This window comes from Nothobranchius furzeri, chromosome 15 (assembly GCF_043380555.1).
Source record: "Nothobranchius furzeri strain GRZ-AD chromosome 15, NfurGRZ-RIMD1, whole genome shotgun sequence".
Lineage (NCBI taxonomy): Eukaryota > Metazoa > Chordata > Actinopteri > Cyprinodontiformes > Nothobranchiidae > Nothobranchius > Nothobranchius furzeri.
Window position 1 is genome coordinate 59,695,761 of NC_091755.1, and position 18,250 is coordinate 59,714,010.

The 18,250-nt window shown below is 44.3% G+C and overlaps 1 protein-coding gene across 5 annotated transcripts; it reads right to left on the reverse strand.

Moving 5' to 3' along the window:
- Positions 1 to 1,064: 1,064 nt before the first annotated feature.
- On the reverse strand, positions 1,065 to 18,250 carry uckl1b (uridine-cytidine kinase 1-like 1b). Of its 5 annotated transcripts, none has more exons than XM_015968081.3 (15): positions 17,962 to 18,250; positions 11,002 to 11,195; positions 9,501 to 9,607; positions 8,527 to 8,697; positions 8,309 to 8,380; positions 7,260 to 7,449; positions 7,005 to 7,066; positions 4,571 to 4,590; positions 3,900 to 3,998; positions 3,711 to 3,804; positions 3,258 to 3,320; positions 3,035 to 3,157; positions 1,950 to 2,057; positions 1,723 to 1,879; positions 1,065 to 1,609 (listed from the first exon to the last, which is right to left on the reverse strand). In XM_015968081.3, exons 1-15 carry the CDS (start codon positions 18,033 to 18,035, stop codon positions 1,530 to 1,532), a joined length of 1,614 nt encoding a protein of 537 aa, XP_015823567.1. In that variant the 5' UTR covers positions 18,036 to 18,250; the 3' UTR covers positions 1,065 to 1,529. The 5 variants fall into 5 exon arrangements, with proteins under 5 accessions (XP_015823567.1, XP_015823568.1, XP_015823569.1 ...); XM_015968082.3 differs by lacking the exon at positions 4,571 to 4,590 and adding an exon at positions 5,632 to 5,648; XM_015968083.3 differs by lacking the exon at positions 17,962 to 18,250 and adding an exon at positions 15,581 to 15,878.

Below are 18,250 nucleotides of genomic sequence, written 5' to 3' on the forward strand. Positions count from 1 at the left end.
AAGCTTCTTGTGCGTCAATATCTGCCCAACTGGTCCATAATCGTCCATCAGCCTCATGAGATGTGTCAATCATGCTCTTCTTCTTGACAGCTGTCAGGGTGGTAATTATGGAAGGTAATGGAAGACATCGAGGTTACTTTCCATGAAAAGAGGACAACCACAATATCCTTCCTGTTCATTCACACAGCACAGGTAGTGTGCTTGTCTGTGTGAAAATGTTTGACATATCAGAACATAACAGAGAAAGGTGGTTTTTATTCCTAAAGTGATGGAGCCTGTTGATGTATAAAACTAAACAATACGAACCAAAAAATTCTCTGTACTGCACTTTACTTAAATATATATTTTTATTGTTAAAAGTGCAAAAAAATGTCAAGCAAAACAGTAAACAGTCCAACGATCAGCTGATTATTGCACAGAAAACATCTGTACTAGTTTGTGTCTGGATAGAGTGCATACAATTTTAACACTTTATGACGTTTGTCTCCTAAATAATTTGTTAACACTTCTCTGAAATTTAAACACGGAAATTCCAAGAAATGTAAATCATAAAAAAGAACAATATTTTCCTTTGAGGACATTTCTATTTTTTCCACAAAAATTGCACCGTTTAAAATACATTTTTTGAAAATAAAAAGGCAGCATCAACCCGATCCGCGGAATTAACTTAAATAAAGCTAACAAACAGAGATCGGGCACTATCAGGACACTTTTTGATCTGTAGACATCTCAAGTTCTTAACCGAGCTGCAGCATAAATGGCCGACATAAATCAGAGCGTTTGAAGCTGATTTGAACACTTCATCTGTTTGCTGTATGCAGATGACCCGTTTGATAGCAACAAAAAAAGAAAAGGGGAGCAGCACAACCAGCTCTCCGACTGGTCAGATTCATCCATAATGAAAACATGTAAATGAAGAACATTCAGCATAAATATTCACCACAAGTGCACACTTAAAGCTGTATAATGAAAAACTGTTTTCAGCATGTATTTTTTTTCTTCAACTGGTGGAGGTCACTATCCACAGAGAAGGGAAAGGGTGAACGAGAGCTAAAAAAAAAAAAACACACCCACACATTTTCCGATTGAATGGTCCTTCAGAAAGCGCTCATGGCGATGGAAGTAGAGTAAAGATGAGTTCATGTTCCGATTTTACTTTTCTGAAAGTTGCGAGGAAGGAGGCATATGTAAAAAAAAACGACAGTAGAGCTTGACTTTTCACATTCAGTTGTCATCCACAGTACATAACTTAAGGCTAGACAAATATTCTAAACTATTTAGCTAATTTCTAAAGAGATTGTCACAATTTAGGCATTAAATAAAATATTTATCCTCTGCAAGGTACTTTACAAATAAAAAAGCTTCCAGACAATATAATTTACAGCAGAAATGTTACAATAAGAATATCCTGTTTTTAGTTTAGTTCTCAGGTCAGTTCAGTTTGATCATTAAAAAATCCGAGACGTTTTCAGACAAAGATAAAACACATTTCTTTTCGTTTTTCTCGGAACGGTGAAGTCCTGAGCAATTTAGTAACTGGGCTCATCCATCTCCTCGTCACTCCAGTCAGGAGGTGCATCCGTCCCAAAGTACCGATCCCCAAAGTTTCCTACAACAAATCAGACGTTCCATAAAAACATCAAATCAAGACGTTCCATAAAAACATCATGTATGAGAGCAAATGAAGCAATATTTCATAAATCCTAAGTTTGTCACACCCACCGATTCCAGGAATGATGTGAAAGACATCATTGACCTTCTTGTCCACCGCTGTGGTGATGATCTTGACCTGAGGGAACGCATAGGCCACTGAGTGGACACCCATCTCCGCCATCAGCAAAGAAACCAGCAGGATCTTGTCCTCTTGCACATCGTGATCCTGAAACGAAAATGTCTTAATAAACAGACTGAAACCAGAAAGTAAAGCAGGAAATTTCAGGAAGTCGCACCAACAGGACTCGAACCGCCATCATGGCTGCAGCTCCAGTGGACACGGTGCAGTCCATCAGGATGACGTGATCTTCGCCGATGTCTTTGGGGAGACGGAGGTAATGAAGCTGAAATGTTCCCACAATTGACAAAGTTAACATTACTAATATATGATCTTATTGTGAGGAAATCCTGCAACACATTCACTCCTAAATTGTACAGATTTTATGTAGCTGTTTTTGTGATTTTTTATATGACTGTTAAATGATAAGCAGGAGTCAAGAATCAAACCTAAATATTTCACTTCTCAACTTGAGTTACAGCTTGATCATGAATTTTGCTCGTGATCAAGAAGCAAAAAACACTCACACTGTTTTACTTTTTCTTAGAATTAGTTTTCAGACCAGGATGACACAGCATCTAAGTGGTGTTGCAGCTGTGCAGGTATGGTTTCTATGTTCTTGCCTCTCACACACACAACTACATCATCGGCATACATCTGGAAACCAGCCCCAGAACAGATTTTTGGAAAGTCATTAATATAGATCATAAAAAGCATTGGGCCCAATATGGATCCCTGTGGGATGCCAGCTGTAAGCGTTAAGATAAAAGTAGTTTCATTATTAATTGCTACACACTGCTGTCTTCCTTCCAGATATGTCCAAAGCCACTGTAATGTTGTCCAGCTAAAGTTCAAACAGATGATGTATTGATGAGAATGTTGTGATTTAACAGATCAAGCGCCTTCTTTAAATAAAAAAGAACGTCTCCAACTGCTGTCATTAGACTGTAAATATAACATTGATTTAAGGTAGGAAAATAAAAATGTAATAACTATGTCAAATAATCAAGAGCTTACTGTGTAATAGTTTTATAACGTTTAGCAGAAAAATACCACTAATTCAGTCAGTAACACCACCAGACGCATGAGCTCTTCAGTGTTTTTATTTTATCATCAGTTCAGAGAGAAGTTTGTAAAATCTTTTTTAAAGTTAATTTATTATTTCTGTGTAGATATAGAAAGAACAGAACATTCAGATAAATGCGCTCCAGGTTAAATCCTTGTGTGTGTGTGTGTGTGTGTGTGTCTGATGGAGCTTGGTACCTCGGGTTCTCCCGTATCCTGATTGGTCTGGATGAGGATCTTGCCGATGCGGACATCTTTACATACAGCCCTGAGAGCTGGCTCCATGGTCTCCCCGGCGCGCAGGATGGACACGCCTGTGACCTGAAACAGCAAAATAATAATAATAATAATAATTAAAAATAATAATTAGCTGGAAAGGAATATTTTTTAAACGGTCCTTAAAAGGAAAAGGTGCCCTTACCCTCTTCCCGTAGAACGTCCTGCCTACATAGTCCTCTCCCTGAGGAGTCTGGACGATGTGGATCTGAGATCACAACGAGAGTGTGAGCTGCTTCAGAACACTATAACCTGGTGTGTGTGCGTGCGTGCGTGTGTGTGTGTGTGTGTGTGTGTGTGTGTGTGTGTGTGTGTGTGTGTGTGTGTGTGTGTAAAACCAAGGCTGCATAATTCAGGCATAAAACTTTCCACTGTGGTGAGATGTTTCTACACTGATGTCTTAGACTAAAGTAATATTCGCCAAACTCAATCAGTCTTCGTCATACTCCAACCAAATCACACATACACACACACACACACACACACACACACACACACACACACACACACACACAAACACACACACACACACACACACACACACAAACACACACACACACACACACACACACACACACACACACACACACACACACACCTGTGAGGGGAGGAAGGAGAGTGCTCGCTCAATCAGCAGGCGCATCAGCCTCTTAGAATAGAAGATGAACTCATCTCGGCTGGTTTCCTTGTTTCTAGACGAGATGATGAGTAAAGAAACAAGCAGACGGTTTTATTCAGAAGCATGTGGAGTTGTTAAAAACACACTAATGAGCTTCTCGGCTTTTACCTGATGATAGTGTGCATGCCCCTGACTTGAGGGGTGCTCTCTAGAACGCTGAGGGTCTGGGGGAGGGGTTGGGCCTGGTGCGCCGAAGCCAGGGCTGCCCTGTAACCACGGCAACAAATAGTAATGCGGGGGTGGCAACGGGTGAGAGCAGCGAAAAGAAAGGAAGATGGACAGAGACTTGAATGAAAATGAGTGCAATTAATGCTTGTGCAGGTTCACACAGGAGCGTGCACACACACGCTTGCTTTTCACATTCAGAGACAATGGAGCATGCAGACAAAAACACACACATGCAAATAGAAGTAGTTGTTTTTTTGTTGTAGTTGAAGCAAAGTTAATAAAAATAGTGTAGCCAATCTAACTAGGACAAACGACAGACTGCACAGCACACCGGGTCAGTGGACGGCCCACAGAGACCATGATGATGGAAAAGAGTCACAACCCAAACAAAACCTTACATTTTCCAACAACATCAAGCTAATAAAAGCAAATCAAGTCAGAGTGATTGTTTTCCATGATAGGCCTCCACAAACACACGCTAACTCTTTGGGTCTGCGTTTGTCTCACAGGGATGGACACTTTGTTATCAATACTCAGTGATGCAAATGTGTTGATGCTACAGCGTCTACAAGGTTAGCAGGAAAGGAGAAACCGTAGCAAAAACTGCTCACATATCCCAGCGAAGTTTCCTCTAAGCGGAGAAGGTTTTTGACAAAAAAATGACAGTCACACAGGAGGGGACAACAGATAAGAGAAAGACAAAAAAATGAGAAGAGGCAACAACAGGTGGATGAAGGGATGAAGGTTCATCAGGCACAGTGTAAAGGGAGACAGCTGAGGCGCAATCATATAGATGTGTAAGAAAAATAAATTAAATATTTAAATGTTTCATTTTCATCTGTGTATGCGCGCACGTGTGTGTGTGTGTGTGTTTTGCACGATTCTGAGACGGTTGTGCTTTGAAAGTTCTCTGCAGATGCAAAAATCAGAAAAACAGCATGAGCTTTGGATCAGATTCTGATATCTACACGCGAGCATCCAGTGTGTGTACGCGTGGGAGGTGCACAAGCGACTGTGCGGCTGTCACTCTTTCACCATGTCGAACAGTAAAGGTTGGTATTTCAGCTCACAGGCCCCGGCACATCCTGTGTCTAAAGACAGACACCAAGCTCACTTCCTCTCTGTGTCGGTCTCATATGCTGTGGCCGACATTCAATGGAAAAACTCAAGAGCTTTGTAGTATTGGAAACTTTCTCTGTGGCTGAGGTATGTGATAATCAACAATAGCAGCAGCGAGAGCTTCCTCTCTCGCTCTTTCTGCTAGTGTCTCTCTCTCTCCCTTTCTCTCGTTGACACTGAAAGGAGGGGTCAGTGGCTCGAATCGTGGGTGTATTTTTAGTCACAGGAGGCAGGAAGAGTGTGAGATGCCATTTCTATAAAACACAAAGAGAACCAACACCTTTCAATGAATGCTGGCTGCACCACTTTTAAACTTTTCCCACAAACTAGCTTTTAAACTTGTGCTGAGTCCACGCTGGCGTGGATCCAGGTTTACCAGAGCTTACAGCTGGGTACCAATCACAGTGGGCTTAAAGATGCAACAGCGCCGCCTGGTGGCACGGCACGGCAGCCAGCAGAGTAAAGGTGGGTTCAGCTCAGCTTTCTTTCTGAAGCAGGATGAACAAGGAGGAAGTAAAGGAGAGGGTGACAGTCGGAATAAAGGCAACTCTACCTGACGCTGAGCTCGCGCTGTGAGTCGCAGAGGGTGAGGGAGATGGGGGAGGAGGGGTGAGAGAACAATCCATCAGCAGCATGTGTGATACTGTGTGTGTGTTACAGACACACTCACCACAGACAAAATGTGCCTCTGGCTGCTGCTGATTAGTGGAGGTTGTACGACAAACCAAAAGTCAGTTTGATGTGTTGTTTTCCCAGTTAAGCCAGAGCGCTCTAGTGTGTGGATGTCCATTTATACAAGCACCCAACATGAATGACGTTTTAAGCCCCGCCCTCTCCATGTAAATAAATGGAAGTTTTCTGACTAAAATATTAAAATACACCTCAGATAAGTGTATTTCTGTTGAATCATGTAGGTCTCGTCTTTTATCTACAAACGTTTATTTATTAATATGTTTCTGATTGTGTGAAGGGGTCTCACAAAGCCGGCTGGTAGCAAGTTTTCTGCAAGGCAGCACCTGTGGCAGATACCCACCATCCATCTTTAGAAACATGCTGATAACCAGAGCGAGCACTGAGCCAGTAACCGTCTGTGTGTCTCTTTGTTGTCTAAATATGGTCACTTGTTACTCAAAAAGCAACACCCTAAAGGCCAGAGGTGCATGGCTTCTAATCTGATCCCTAATCAGCTGGTGTAATCACAACATTTACATATCCCATCTATGATGTGTGTGAGTGAAACGTCTGGAGGCGGGTGAACGCAAAAACACAGCAACGAATTAACAACGTCCAATAACATGATTTCCTCTTAAAAAACAAATTTAATTTGAGAAACAATCATTTTGTCAAGTGATTTACTCATCACTCTGTCCTAAAGGCAGGAGTAGTTTCCACTGGCTTGGTGGTTAAGACTCAGATCATGACGATAACTATGACTTCTTGCATGGTGACGCAGTGGTTGGCACTGTTGCCTCGCAGCATGAAGGTTGCAGGTTCGAAACTCGGCTGCGGCCTTTCTGCGTGGAGTTGCGTGTTCTCCCCATGCATGTGTGGGTTTCCTCCGGGTACTCCGGTTTCCCCCACAGATCACAACATGCCCTATAGGTTGTAAATTGTAAGTCGCTTTGGATAAAAGCGTCTGCTAAATGAATAAACATAAACATAAACAAACTTCTTTAATGAGGTACAAAAACAAAGCCGGTGCCATCAGCCCTCACTAGAGCCTGTGCAGTATAATATCTGTCCACTAGAGGGAGCAACAATGCTAGTGGGTGAATTCTGAGGAGCTTTTGCACAAATATGGGAGTGAAGTTAATCAACAGTGTCATAAAGACATAAAACCCAAACAAAAACAACAGTAAGGAACACAAAGCACTGAAGCTCTACTGAAACCAGTAACTGTATTTTCTATGCTGTGACCTTTCCTACCTCCTCCAGCTGGCTGTGAACGTGCTGCACGATGAGATCAATGGCTACCATGTTGCCACCGCCTGACAGGACGACAGATGGAAGAACAGAAGTGATCATTTACTAATAACGGGGTTTAAAACAGAAATAAACACAAACAGTCTAGATTCAAAACGAGACACGAGTGAAGAAACAGCAGCAAAGAGGGCTTCCTCCTCCATGGCTGCTGCGATGTCATCAGGACCTGTACTCTATAGTAAAGCTGCGAGCACTTACCACGTGGGACCACCAGATCAGCCAGGCGCATGGTCGGTTCGATGTACTGCTCGAACGCCGGCTTCACAAACTTGTTGTACTGCTTGATGACGCCCTCGATTTCTCTGCCCCTTTCTGTGATGTCTCTCCTGAGTCGGCGCACTAAGCGGATGTCAGAGTCTGTCTCTACAAAGATCTTCATATCCAACAACTGTGGACAAAAGAGAAAATTAAAATTCAGATTTTATCTTTTTCCAGTTTTTTCTAATCAAAATCAGAAAGAATTCAACTAGTTTTATTCTGAAAAAACCTGATTCATGTGTTTCCTTTGGCTGAACCTACCCCTCCCCTTATTGGTCTTTTTGGTTACGCCTGCTGCGGACCAGCGTTCCCCGTCCAGCAGGTACATTATCCAGGAGCCCGAGGGCCATACCAACACAAGTCCATACTTCATTATGCTCAGGGGAAACGCTGATTTAATAAAGATAGTCAACTAATTCTCCTTCTCAGTGCCCTAAGGGTATTGTCCACCCTGGGACTGGGAGATCAGGCCTCAAATCCCAGTTGGGTCATATCAAAGACTTTAAAAATGAGACCCAATGCCTTCCTGCGTGACACTTTAAGGGGCTGGATTGGGGGTTAAACCACCAAATAGTTCCTGAGCGCAACCACTGCTGCAGCTCACTGCTCCCCACAGGGATGGGTCACACACAGAGATGTAATTTCACCAGTGTGTGATGACTAATGGGACTTGAACTTTAACCAACCACACACATCCAGCTTCCTCATTCTGTATTCCTGGAATGCCGAGGCAGAACGCGTAAAAAGATGTTAAGAGATCAGACAAGAAATACCTGTCAGTCAGGGATGAGCTAGGTAAACTGGATTAACAAGAACGTGGAACATCCGATATGAGTGACAGGTCTCTTGTGGACATGCATGGACATGTTAGCTACAAACATCTGCATCTATCCGTCTGACACTGGCTTGTGTGTCCTTGAAGCTCCATTCTGTTTAAATACTGGCAGGAAAATAAAAATAATCATTAAAAATGCTAAAAACAACTTTACCTTGAGCAGCTCTTTATCCGCAAAGGCCATGATTCCTTCAAATATGATAACACTCGCTCCATAAACGGTTTTCTGAAGTGAAGAAACTTAGAATAAAAATCTTCATATGGACAAACAACAGGCAGCCGGGTCCCGTCTGGAGATATGAGCATGAATGAAAAACTGAGATTAAACTGGATTATTAAACATCTATCCAGCCAGTGAGCATTCATCCTCACCCACTCCTTCTGCCTCCCATGAGTGGTGAAGTCGTACACGGGGATTTTCACACTTTTGCCCTGTTTGAGTTTACGTAGAGTGTGTGTGAGCAGACCAAAGTCAAAGGCATCAGGGTGGTCAAAGTTATAGTCGTTACTGGCAGCCAGGGTCTGCTCCTCTGGAGAAAGAACCTGAGGAACGACACACAAAACTACCAAATTACTTCCTCTGTACATGAAAATAAATCAAGCAGCCTTTTGTAAATGCGCTGAAATCCAGCAAACATCCCTCAGAGACATAACACACACGGAATTGGGTGAAAACACAGAACAGAGTTCGAGAGCAGTTCAAGTTAGGGAACCTAAAATTAGGAGGACATCATGTGTCTGTGTGACGTCTGTGTGTGTGTGTGTGTGCGTGTGTGTGTGTGTGTAACCCAGACCTGCAGGAACAGCGACACCCCCGTTTTAAATAAGCTGATTACATACTTAGTGCTGATTATGATAAACTGGCTGGTGAGCTACACTGGAAACTGAGATAAACTAGAGAAGTGAACACATTTCCAGTATCAAGGTGGGTAAATAATAAGCAGCAGTGGTTGATCTCTCCTGTTGTCCAGTTCATGACCCCCAACCCCCCGCTGTCAGAGTTTGACAGCATTACACAACCTGAGTGGGTGAGAGCTGTCTCCCCGTCTGCTGGCTCTTTACTCATTCTGTCTTCCTTCCTTTCCTCTATCCTCCCTTCCTGCATTCAAAGAGTTTCCTATTTATGCTCCAGCTCTTTCTTCTTCTTATGCCCCAAGGCTGGTTAGGGGGAGCAGCCACAGACACAAAAAGACTCATCTTAAGTTATGATTTTAATCTTTTGAATGAAAGTAAAAAAAAATCCAAATATGACATTTACACACACACACACACACACACACACACACACACACACACACACACACACACACACACACACACACACACACACACACACACACACACACCTTGTAAAAAGAATCCATGGAGAGTAAAACAACCCATGGAACATCTAAGGCTTCGATGATTTTTCTGGCTACGGTTGTTTTCCCTGAAGCGCTGCCGCCACACAGACCTGAGAGAGAACAAAACTCATCATGAGATCAGAAATAAAACTCACACACATTTTAAAAGCATCGTTTGGGACGTTTCACCGCCAGCAGTGGCTCTGCAGGAAAATCTGATATATCCATGAAAAACATTCATGTCTGCTTCCCGCTTTTATTTTGAAAATTCCTCCAGTGATCATTTAGCCTGAGCTTTAGAAATTACAACTCCGCAAAAACAAACAAGTAAAATAAAAAAGTAAAGAACAGGAAGAACCACACACCTCATTACAGTCCGACAGCTTTATTATTATTTAAACAGTTAAATTATCTCAGTAAAGTTAAAGGATCGATGTAAATAGTGTGTGTGTGTGTATTAATGTAAGATCTCTACCTGTAAGATCATTTTATTTTTAGAAATTCAAATGTGTGCAACTATTAATCAAAGCCAGTTGTCACTAGTTTGGGGGTGAGAATTGATTCTGGACTAAAATTTGACGCTCACATCAACTCTGTGATCCGGTCCTGTTTTTTTTTTTATCTAAGACACCTTTCAAAAATCAAGCCTATGCTGTCAAGAGCCCAACTGGAGCGGGTACTCAATGCTTTTGTAATTTCTAGGCTTGATTACTGCACCTCTCTCTATGCAGGGCTGTGTCAGTCATCACTGTGTCACCTACAGGTTGTGCAGAACAGCGCTGCCAGGTTTCTGACTGGGACCAGGAAACGGGACCACATATGTCCAGTTCTGGCCTCCCTGCACTGGTTTCCAGTTTATCGTTCTCGCTTTAAACTCCTGGTTTTTGTTTTCAATTTCTTCCAGGGTGGTTAGCCACGCTCCTGAACAGACATTCTTCATCACGTGCTCTGCGCTCCTCTGACCAAGGCCTGCTCGCTGTCCCTCGTTCTAGGTGTCGGACTCGTGGGGATCGGGCTTTCTCAGTCGTAGCTCCGTCACACTGGAACCAATTGCCACCCTTAGTTAGGCTGTCCCCATCTCTGCTGGTTTTTAAGAGTCGTCTGAAAACAAACTTCTTCTACTTGGCGTTCCCTGAACATGTTTGAGGTTGGCCCTCTTTTATGTTGATTTTATCCCTTGTTTTATCTACTTGTTTTTTACTCTGTTTTAATCCTCTTTTCACCATTTTATTTGCATTTATCTACTTATTTATTGTGATCTGCATTCCAGCACCTTGGGCTCCCTGACAGGGTTGCAGAAGGCGCTCTATAAATAAAGCTTTGATTTGATTGATATTTTAGATTTTAGAGCTGGTTTGGAAGTTTAATTCCTCCAGATGCTGAGTCACCATTACCTCGTTTCTTAATGAATGATGAGAATTAAATAATATTTTCTTTTTTTAGGACTTAATCTAATCTAAGGTGTTTTTATTAATCTAAATAACAAAACTTGCTAACTTCTTACCAATGACGAAGGCTTCTTTGGACTGTGTTCCGTGCTCGTTGTACCACGGCGGCCGACCTGCCGTGTAGATGGTCCGTTTGGAGGTTCGCAGCAGAGGAGGCTCAGATTTACACTGGCTGGTGGTTCGTTTCCTGGGAGAAATGCCCATGCTGACGGAGGGAAGGAGCCGGTCCAGCGATCCATCCCCACCTCCGCTTTGGAAACACACAAAAAAAATAAATAAATAAATCACACCACTGTTGGGAAAAGAAAACTCTCCGATTGGTGTCCTTCGAATGAAAACTGCATCTCACCTCGTTATAATTCAGTGTTTTTCACTTTTATATGAAATGAGTTTATGTCAAAGACCTTATTTACATCCTCTCCCTGGTGTGCCACCTTATCGTCGTGGAGGGGTTTGAGTGTCCCAATGATCCTAGGACCTAAGTTGCCTGACGCTTTAAACTGTCACCCACAGGTGACCCATAGGTCCTAGGTGAGGGGTCAGACAAAGAGTAGCCCAAAGACCTCTTATGATGAATAATATAAATGGAAGCAGTGTTCCCTCGCCCGGGCGCGGGTCACCGGGGCCTCCCTCTGGAGCCAGGCCTGGAGGTGGGGCACATTGGAGAGCGCCTGATGGCCGGGCTTTCATCCATGGAGCCCAGCCGGTTATGAGAGGATGAATGAGAGGGTAGCCTCCCTCCGCCTATGTGTGGGGGGGATGGGTTCTGACTGTGGTCTGTGCTTATGCACCAAAACACAGTTCAGACTACCCACCCCTTTTGGAGACCTTGGGTGGGGGGCCTGCTGGAGAGCGCTCCTTCCGGTGACTCTCTCGTTCTGCTGGGGGACTTTAACGCTCAAGTGGGCAACGACAGTGAGACCTGGAGAGGTGTGGTTGGGAGGAACCATGATCTAAATTCGAGTGGTGTTTTGTTATTGGACTTCTGTGCTAGTCATGGATTGTCCATAATGAACACCATGTTCAGACATAAAGATGTTGTAATGAATAAAAAGGGTCAATTTTCACCATCAAATTGACACAGCATAACCTTTCATGCACGCCAGAACTGCTACGTCCATATGTGCTCACGGCACCAGGATACCTTAGGCCAGAGCTCGATGATCAACTTTGTTGTTGATTCATCTGACCTGCGGCCGCATGTCTTGGACAGTCGGGTAAAGAGAGGGGCGGAGCTGTCAACTGACCACTCCCTGGTGGTAAGTTGGCTCAGATGGTGGAGGTGGATGCCAGTAAGACCAGGCAGGCTCAAACGTATCGCGAGGGTCTGCTGGGAACATCTGGCAGAGTCTCCTGTCAGAAGGAGCTTCAATTCCCACATCCGACAGAACTTCCAAAATGTTCCGGGGAGGCGGGGGACACTGAGTCTTAATGGACCCTGTTCGGTGCCTCCATTGTTGAGGCGGCCGACCGGAGCTGTGGTCGCAGGATCGTCGGTGCCTGTCGTGGTGGCAACCCCCGAACCCGCTGGTGGACACTGGTGGTTAGGGATGCTGTCAAGCTGAAGAAAGAGTCCTATCAGGTCTTTTTGGGCTGTGGTACTCCAGAGGCAGCTGACGGGTACCGGCAGTCCAAGTGGAATGCAGCTCGGGTGATCGATGAGGCAAAAACCTGGGCATGGGAGGAGTTCGGTGAGACCACGGAGCAAGACTTCTGTATGGCTTTGAGGAGATTCTGGTCCACCATCTGGCACCTCAGGGGAGGAAAGCAGTGCGCTACCAACACTATTTATAGTGGGGACGGTGTGCTGCTGACCTCTACTAAGGAAGTTGTGGATCGGTGGGCAGAATACTTTGAAGACCTCCTCAATCCCACCGACAAGTCTTCCAGTGAGGAAGCAGAGTCTGCGGACTTTGGGTTGGCCTCTCAAATCTCTGGTGCTGAGGTCACTGAGGTGGTTAAAAAGCTCCTCTGTGGCAAGGCTCCAGGGGTGGATGAGATCCGCCCGGAGTTCCTCAAAGCTCTGGATGTTGTGGGGCTGTGTTGGCTGATGCGGCTCTGCAATATCACATGGACATCGGGGGCAGTCCCAATGGACTGGTGGTGGTCCCCTTATTTAAAAAGGGGGACCGCATCTAACTATGGGGATCACACTCCTGAGCCTCAGATTTAGGACGAGCAATGTGGTTTTTGTCCTGGCCGTGGAACACTGGACCAGCTGTATACCCTTAGGAGGACCCTGGAGGGTGCGTGGGATTTTGCCCAACCAATCTAGCAGCTGGGATGAGAATCAGCTTCTCTCTGAGACCATGGTCTTGATTCGGAAATGGGTAGAATGCCTTCTCCGGGTCAGGGATGAGGTCCTGCCCCAAGTGGAGGAGTTTAAGTATCTCGGGGTCTTGTTCACGAGTGAGGGAAAACTGGAGCGTGAGATCGATAGGTGGATTGGTGCTGCATCTGCAGTGATGCGGGCGTTGTACCAGTCTGTCGTGGTGAAGAGAGAGCTGAGTCAGAAGGCGAAGCTCTCGATTTACCGGTCGATCTACGTTCCTACCCTCACCTATGGTCATGAGCTTTGGTAGTGACCAAAAGAACGAGATCGCCGATAAAAGCGGCTAAAATTAGTTTTCTCTGCAGAGTGGCTGGGCTTTCTCTTAGAGATAGGGTGAGAAGCTCGGTCATCCGGGAGGGGCTCAGAGTAGATTCGCAGCTCCTCCACATCGAGACGCACCAGTTGAGGTGGCTCGGGCATCTGGTCAGGATGCCTCCTGGACGCTTCCCTGGTGAGGTTTTCCGGGCACGTCCAACCGGGAGGAGGCCTAAAGGTAGACCCAGGACACGTTGGAGGGACCACGTCTCTCAGCTGGCCAGGGAACTCCTTGGAATTTCCCCGGAGGAGCTGGCCCAAATGGCTGGGGAGATGGAAGTCTGGGCCTCTCAACTTAGGCAACTGCCCCCGCGACCTGACTCCGGGTAAGCAGATGAAAATGGTTGGATGGACCTTATTTATGTCACCATGTTTCAGTGTTTGGAGCCTTTTCAGGCATCAAACAAACATAATTTAAGTTTCAAACTCAGGAGCAAAAGACTGCACAGGTGTTGGGTTAATATTTAGTTCTTCACATCTTAAGCAGGTGAACTTTGTCCATTCTTGTAGAAAAACACTGCTGCAGATAACAAAAGGATATACAGTACATGTGATGAGATGTGATTTAAAGTCTAAGCTTGTAAAAAAGATCTTCATTTTACTTCATAAAAACATCCAAGTACAAAAAAACTAAGAATATAAAAGTCTTATTGAACTTTTTTAACCCTCTGGAGGCAGGCGTTGCAGATTTGCAACATTAAAACCTACCTACCTGGTTACTCCACAAACGTATTTCATGAACATTTTTTTAACTCAGAAGTATCAGTGAAGGACTTAATTGTTTATCCTTTTATCAAAACTTATTTTGAGCCTGAGAGGGTTAATGTTACAAAGATTAACTCTGGGATAGAAAAATATTTAGAGTGTAATCAGGGAGCAGGATTTCTCCAAGTCTGAAAAGAAAGCCATTTATTGATTTTTATCCATCTCTCTGCAAGTGGCTGGAGCTAGCTCTCCCTCCAGAGTCACTTTTCACCACAGTAAGTAGAATAAAAACAAATGACATGCAAAGGGCTCTAGAGGGAGAAGAAAGGACATTTACATAAACAAATCCAGCTGAACAAAGTGGTCAGACCCAACTTTAGCAAGGCAGCAATCCTGATTACAGCAAGCACCCTGATGCAAGTGTCATGTGACCTAAAGCTCTACATCTGTGGAAGAGTTTCATTTCTACAGAAGAAAAACGGTTGCTTCATCTAAAATATGAAACTGCAACAGAGGAAGGTCGTTGTAGATTACTCACCAACAACAGACTAACCAGGTTTAGTTTACAGAACCCTTTGTTTTGACTAAAAAAGCACAAAACGCTCCGGACTTAAATAAATATATCAGATGTTTCATTTTAAAACGACACAAAACATCCTGCTGACAGTTCCTGAAAACACTCACTGTATTATTCGAGACATCCACACTTCACCTAGAGAGGACTGTAAACCACCTGAGGCCATGACGACAGAACAAACTCTTCCCTTTGTGTTCCCACGTGGGTTTTATACCTCCTCAGGTGGGACGCTCGGGTCAAAGGTCAAGCAGACAAGAAAAAAGAAAACGTTTATCTTATCGCTGCAGGGTCCCCAGGGCTGGTACAGAGCCAGGGAGTGGACTAAGCTACACACACACACACACACACACACACACACACACACACACACACACACACACACACACACACACACACACACACACTACGGGGTTATCGGCTAAAACCAAACCTGCTGACTCATGCCTTTGATCTGAGTCTAAACTCAGAATGTACTGCTCGTGGACATCAAATAACTGTACTTCTGACCAGAGGTCAGAGTTCAGATGAAGAGAGGAAATACCTTTGCAGAACAAAAAAAATAAATACACTGACACACGTGCTTGATCGGAAACATCAATATATGAGATGAAACAGTATTAGGGTTACTCACATGTGTACATTTATAATAAAACGAACTTTGGAGAACTGGAACTTAGTTCTAATCACGGAGAAAATAAACACTTACCTGCCATCAGCTCTTAAAGTCCAACAGCCAGATATCCTAGCTCCTGAGTAAGCTGGTAGAGAGTTCATAACTGGAGGGAATATTTCAGGCTCCGGTCGTGTTTAACTGCCTACAGGTACGCCAAAAGCTCCATACACCAAAGAACAATTAGACATGTAACAGGCCCGCCCTCTGTTGCAAAACGTCCAGAGAGATATGGAGACTTAAAGTGTTCAGTGCTGTCGACTTGTGTAAGAAACGAAACTTAAAGCATCTGTTTAGGTTTCAGATTCTTCCATTTTTCCAGCAGGGCTCTGTTTGGAGGAAAGGACGGGTGGTGAAACCGCTGCAGCAGCTTTTCCCTCCTCTTTTCCTGCTCCTCCCCTTCAATGTCCAGCCAACAAACCTGAGAGGATCACCTACCCTCCAGATTCTGTTCATTAGCTTGTATTAATAGCATCAAGTTAGAGCCAAGCCTCCCCACAACTGGCACACACAACCTGTTGCTGGAGGACAAGTGGGAGCAGAAAGGAGTGACTGAGACCCCGAGGAAAATAAACGGAGGGGAAAAAAACGACATAAAAATTGACAACAGGAACATAAAATGGATAAATAGCTATGATTCTTCTCTGATGTTGACTGGAAACATGAAGGAAACGCCTCAGGCTGCGTTGGTGGGGAGGTGAGATCGAGGAGGGAGAGAAATATAGGAGAGAGAGGAGGGGGGAGACAAGAGAAGGACAGGGAGGACGTGATGTGCTTGTACCCTGCAGAGACTCTTCATGTCTCTGCCTTCCACTAAGTCTGGAGATGTCAGCACCACACACACACACACACACACACACACACACACACACACACACACACACACACACGATGAGGAGATAAACAGCGTGATGAAACCAGACACTACAGCCCGATCAGCTGAAAGTCTGCAGCACGAGCACACAACACCACAACCGACTCTCCTCCTGGGCCAAGACCAGCATCAACAGGAAAACAAATCCTAATCCTCCTAAAAATCACAGAGGTCTAACTGAAATTCCTAATCTGTGCAGCCCACAGTACAAAAGCCACAGGTTAAAGACGCTATTAGATTTATTTGACATCAAAGATTTTCCAGGATCTCTGATTTCTGCCTGACAAGAGCTTTTGTTTGTTTCCTGTTTGTTGAAATCACAGAAGGAAAGAAACGAGGCGACTGGTTCTGGGACTGCTGCTGCAGCTTTAATGTCGTCACAAGACAGCTGCAGCACACGGAAGCCACGCTGAAACAAGAAGCCTGTGCCAGTTGCTATGTCAAACATTCAGCCACCTCTCTACAGAGACACAGATGCAAGGCTCATTAAATACAACACACCATGGAAGGTTTAATGATAAACAAGCTACAACTCACATAAACGTATGTTTTAGAAATGGAATGCAGCCAGTGGTTGCTCTTCAGAAATAGTTTTTCAACATGACTCCAACTTGGAATGCTTCCCGTTATCCTTCTGGAAAAACATAATCCATCACCAGCAAACTCCACACACTCATTTGAAACTTCTTCCCCAGTGAAAGTGCTGTTTCTCTAAATAAATAAAGGACTTTGTGATCTAGACAAAAAGGATGGGTGTCTACAAAAGCAAGAATTTAAAATGACTAAAACAGAACAGGAGTACATAAAACTACCAAGGTTTTCTGGAATTTTCTTGCAGGTTGTCGTGCCTCTTATAAAGGTGCATGAGGCTATTTCTCATCAGTTCAACGTGAGCAGAGTTTTCCTAAATTAAAGGCTCGAGTGAGTCTGTTTTGGTTGTGACTTCAGGGAGCAGGCTAGAAGTGCCCTCTGGTGGCTTCATCTGGTACTGACGTTCAGGCGAATGTGATGCACAGCTTATTATACGCGCATTTGACACGTTTATAAAACAATGACACTATTAGTCACCTGAATTAACGTTATTGTACTTTCTGACCGAATTTATAAGGTAACAACATCATTTTGGTAATCCACATGGAAACGCACAAAGGCTATTTTCTCCGAGCTGAAGTAAGTTCCGACTGTGACAATTCATGTATCTCTGGCTGCTTCTGTCATATCTAACAGCAAATGGGCAGATCACTGACAATGTTGTCCCTCAGCCCTGTTAGCAGCCCGACCTCAGACCGAGCAGGGTCAGGTTTATAGGGAGTTGGTAATAACCTAATAATGTTGAGCTAATTATTTGCAGTTACGTAATGTCACGTAAGTAGACTCCTTTAACTTACGAGGCGAGTGATCTCGATTCCGTAACACCGTAAAGATGCTTAGCCACCAGTAGCAAAACATTAAACAAAATAATAAATACGAAGACAATTTAAAACCCTGATTAAACACGTTTCCTGTTTCTCTGAGCTAATCTCCAAGTCCCTACAGGTGATACCTGTTGGAAACAGAGCAGCTTTTCTCCTCGTTGTCCATCTGAGCGAGTCTTTCCTCCACGCTAGCGGCAGACATTATTGCTTCTTGACGATCAGGTGTTGGGAGAGTCGGGCAAGCGTTGAGGCATTATGGGAACTGTAGGCGTTTTGTCCATCTCCGCTAGGTGCAAAACGGCACCGGGCCACAGTCGGACTCCAAGTCCCACAATGCAGGTCGCACCCTTACAGTTAAAATGCGGTACAGTATTAAAACCATGCAGGGCCTTTCCCAAATTTGGCAGTGAGTGCAGG

Coding starts and splice junctions, on each gene's coding strand:
- uckl1b (XM_015968081.3), bottom strand. CDS start 18,035: ATGTCTGCCGCTAGCGTGGAGGAAAGACTCGCTCAGATGGACAACGAG. Junction 11,196..17,961: donor AGCTGCTCTGTTTCCAACAG/GTATCACCTGTA, acceptor GTGTTTCCAAAG/CGGAGGTGGGGATGGATCGC. Junction 2,058..3,034: donor AGGATACGGGAGAACCCGAG/GTACCAAGCTCC, acceptor GGAACATTTCAG/CTTCATTACCTCCGTCTCCC.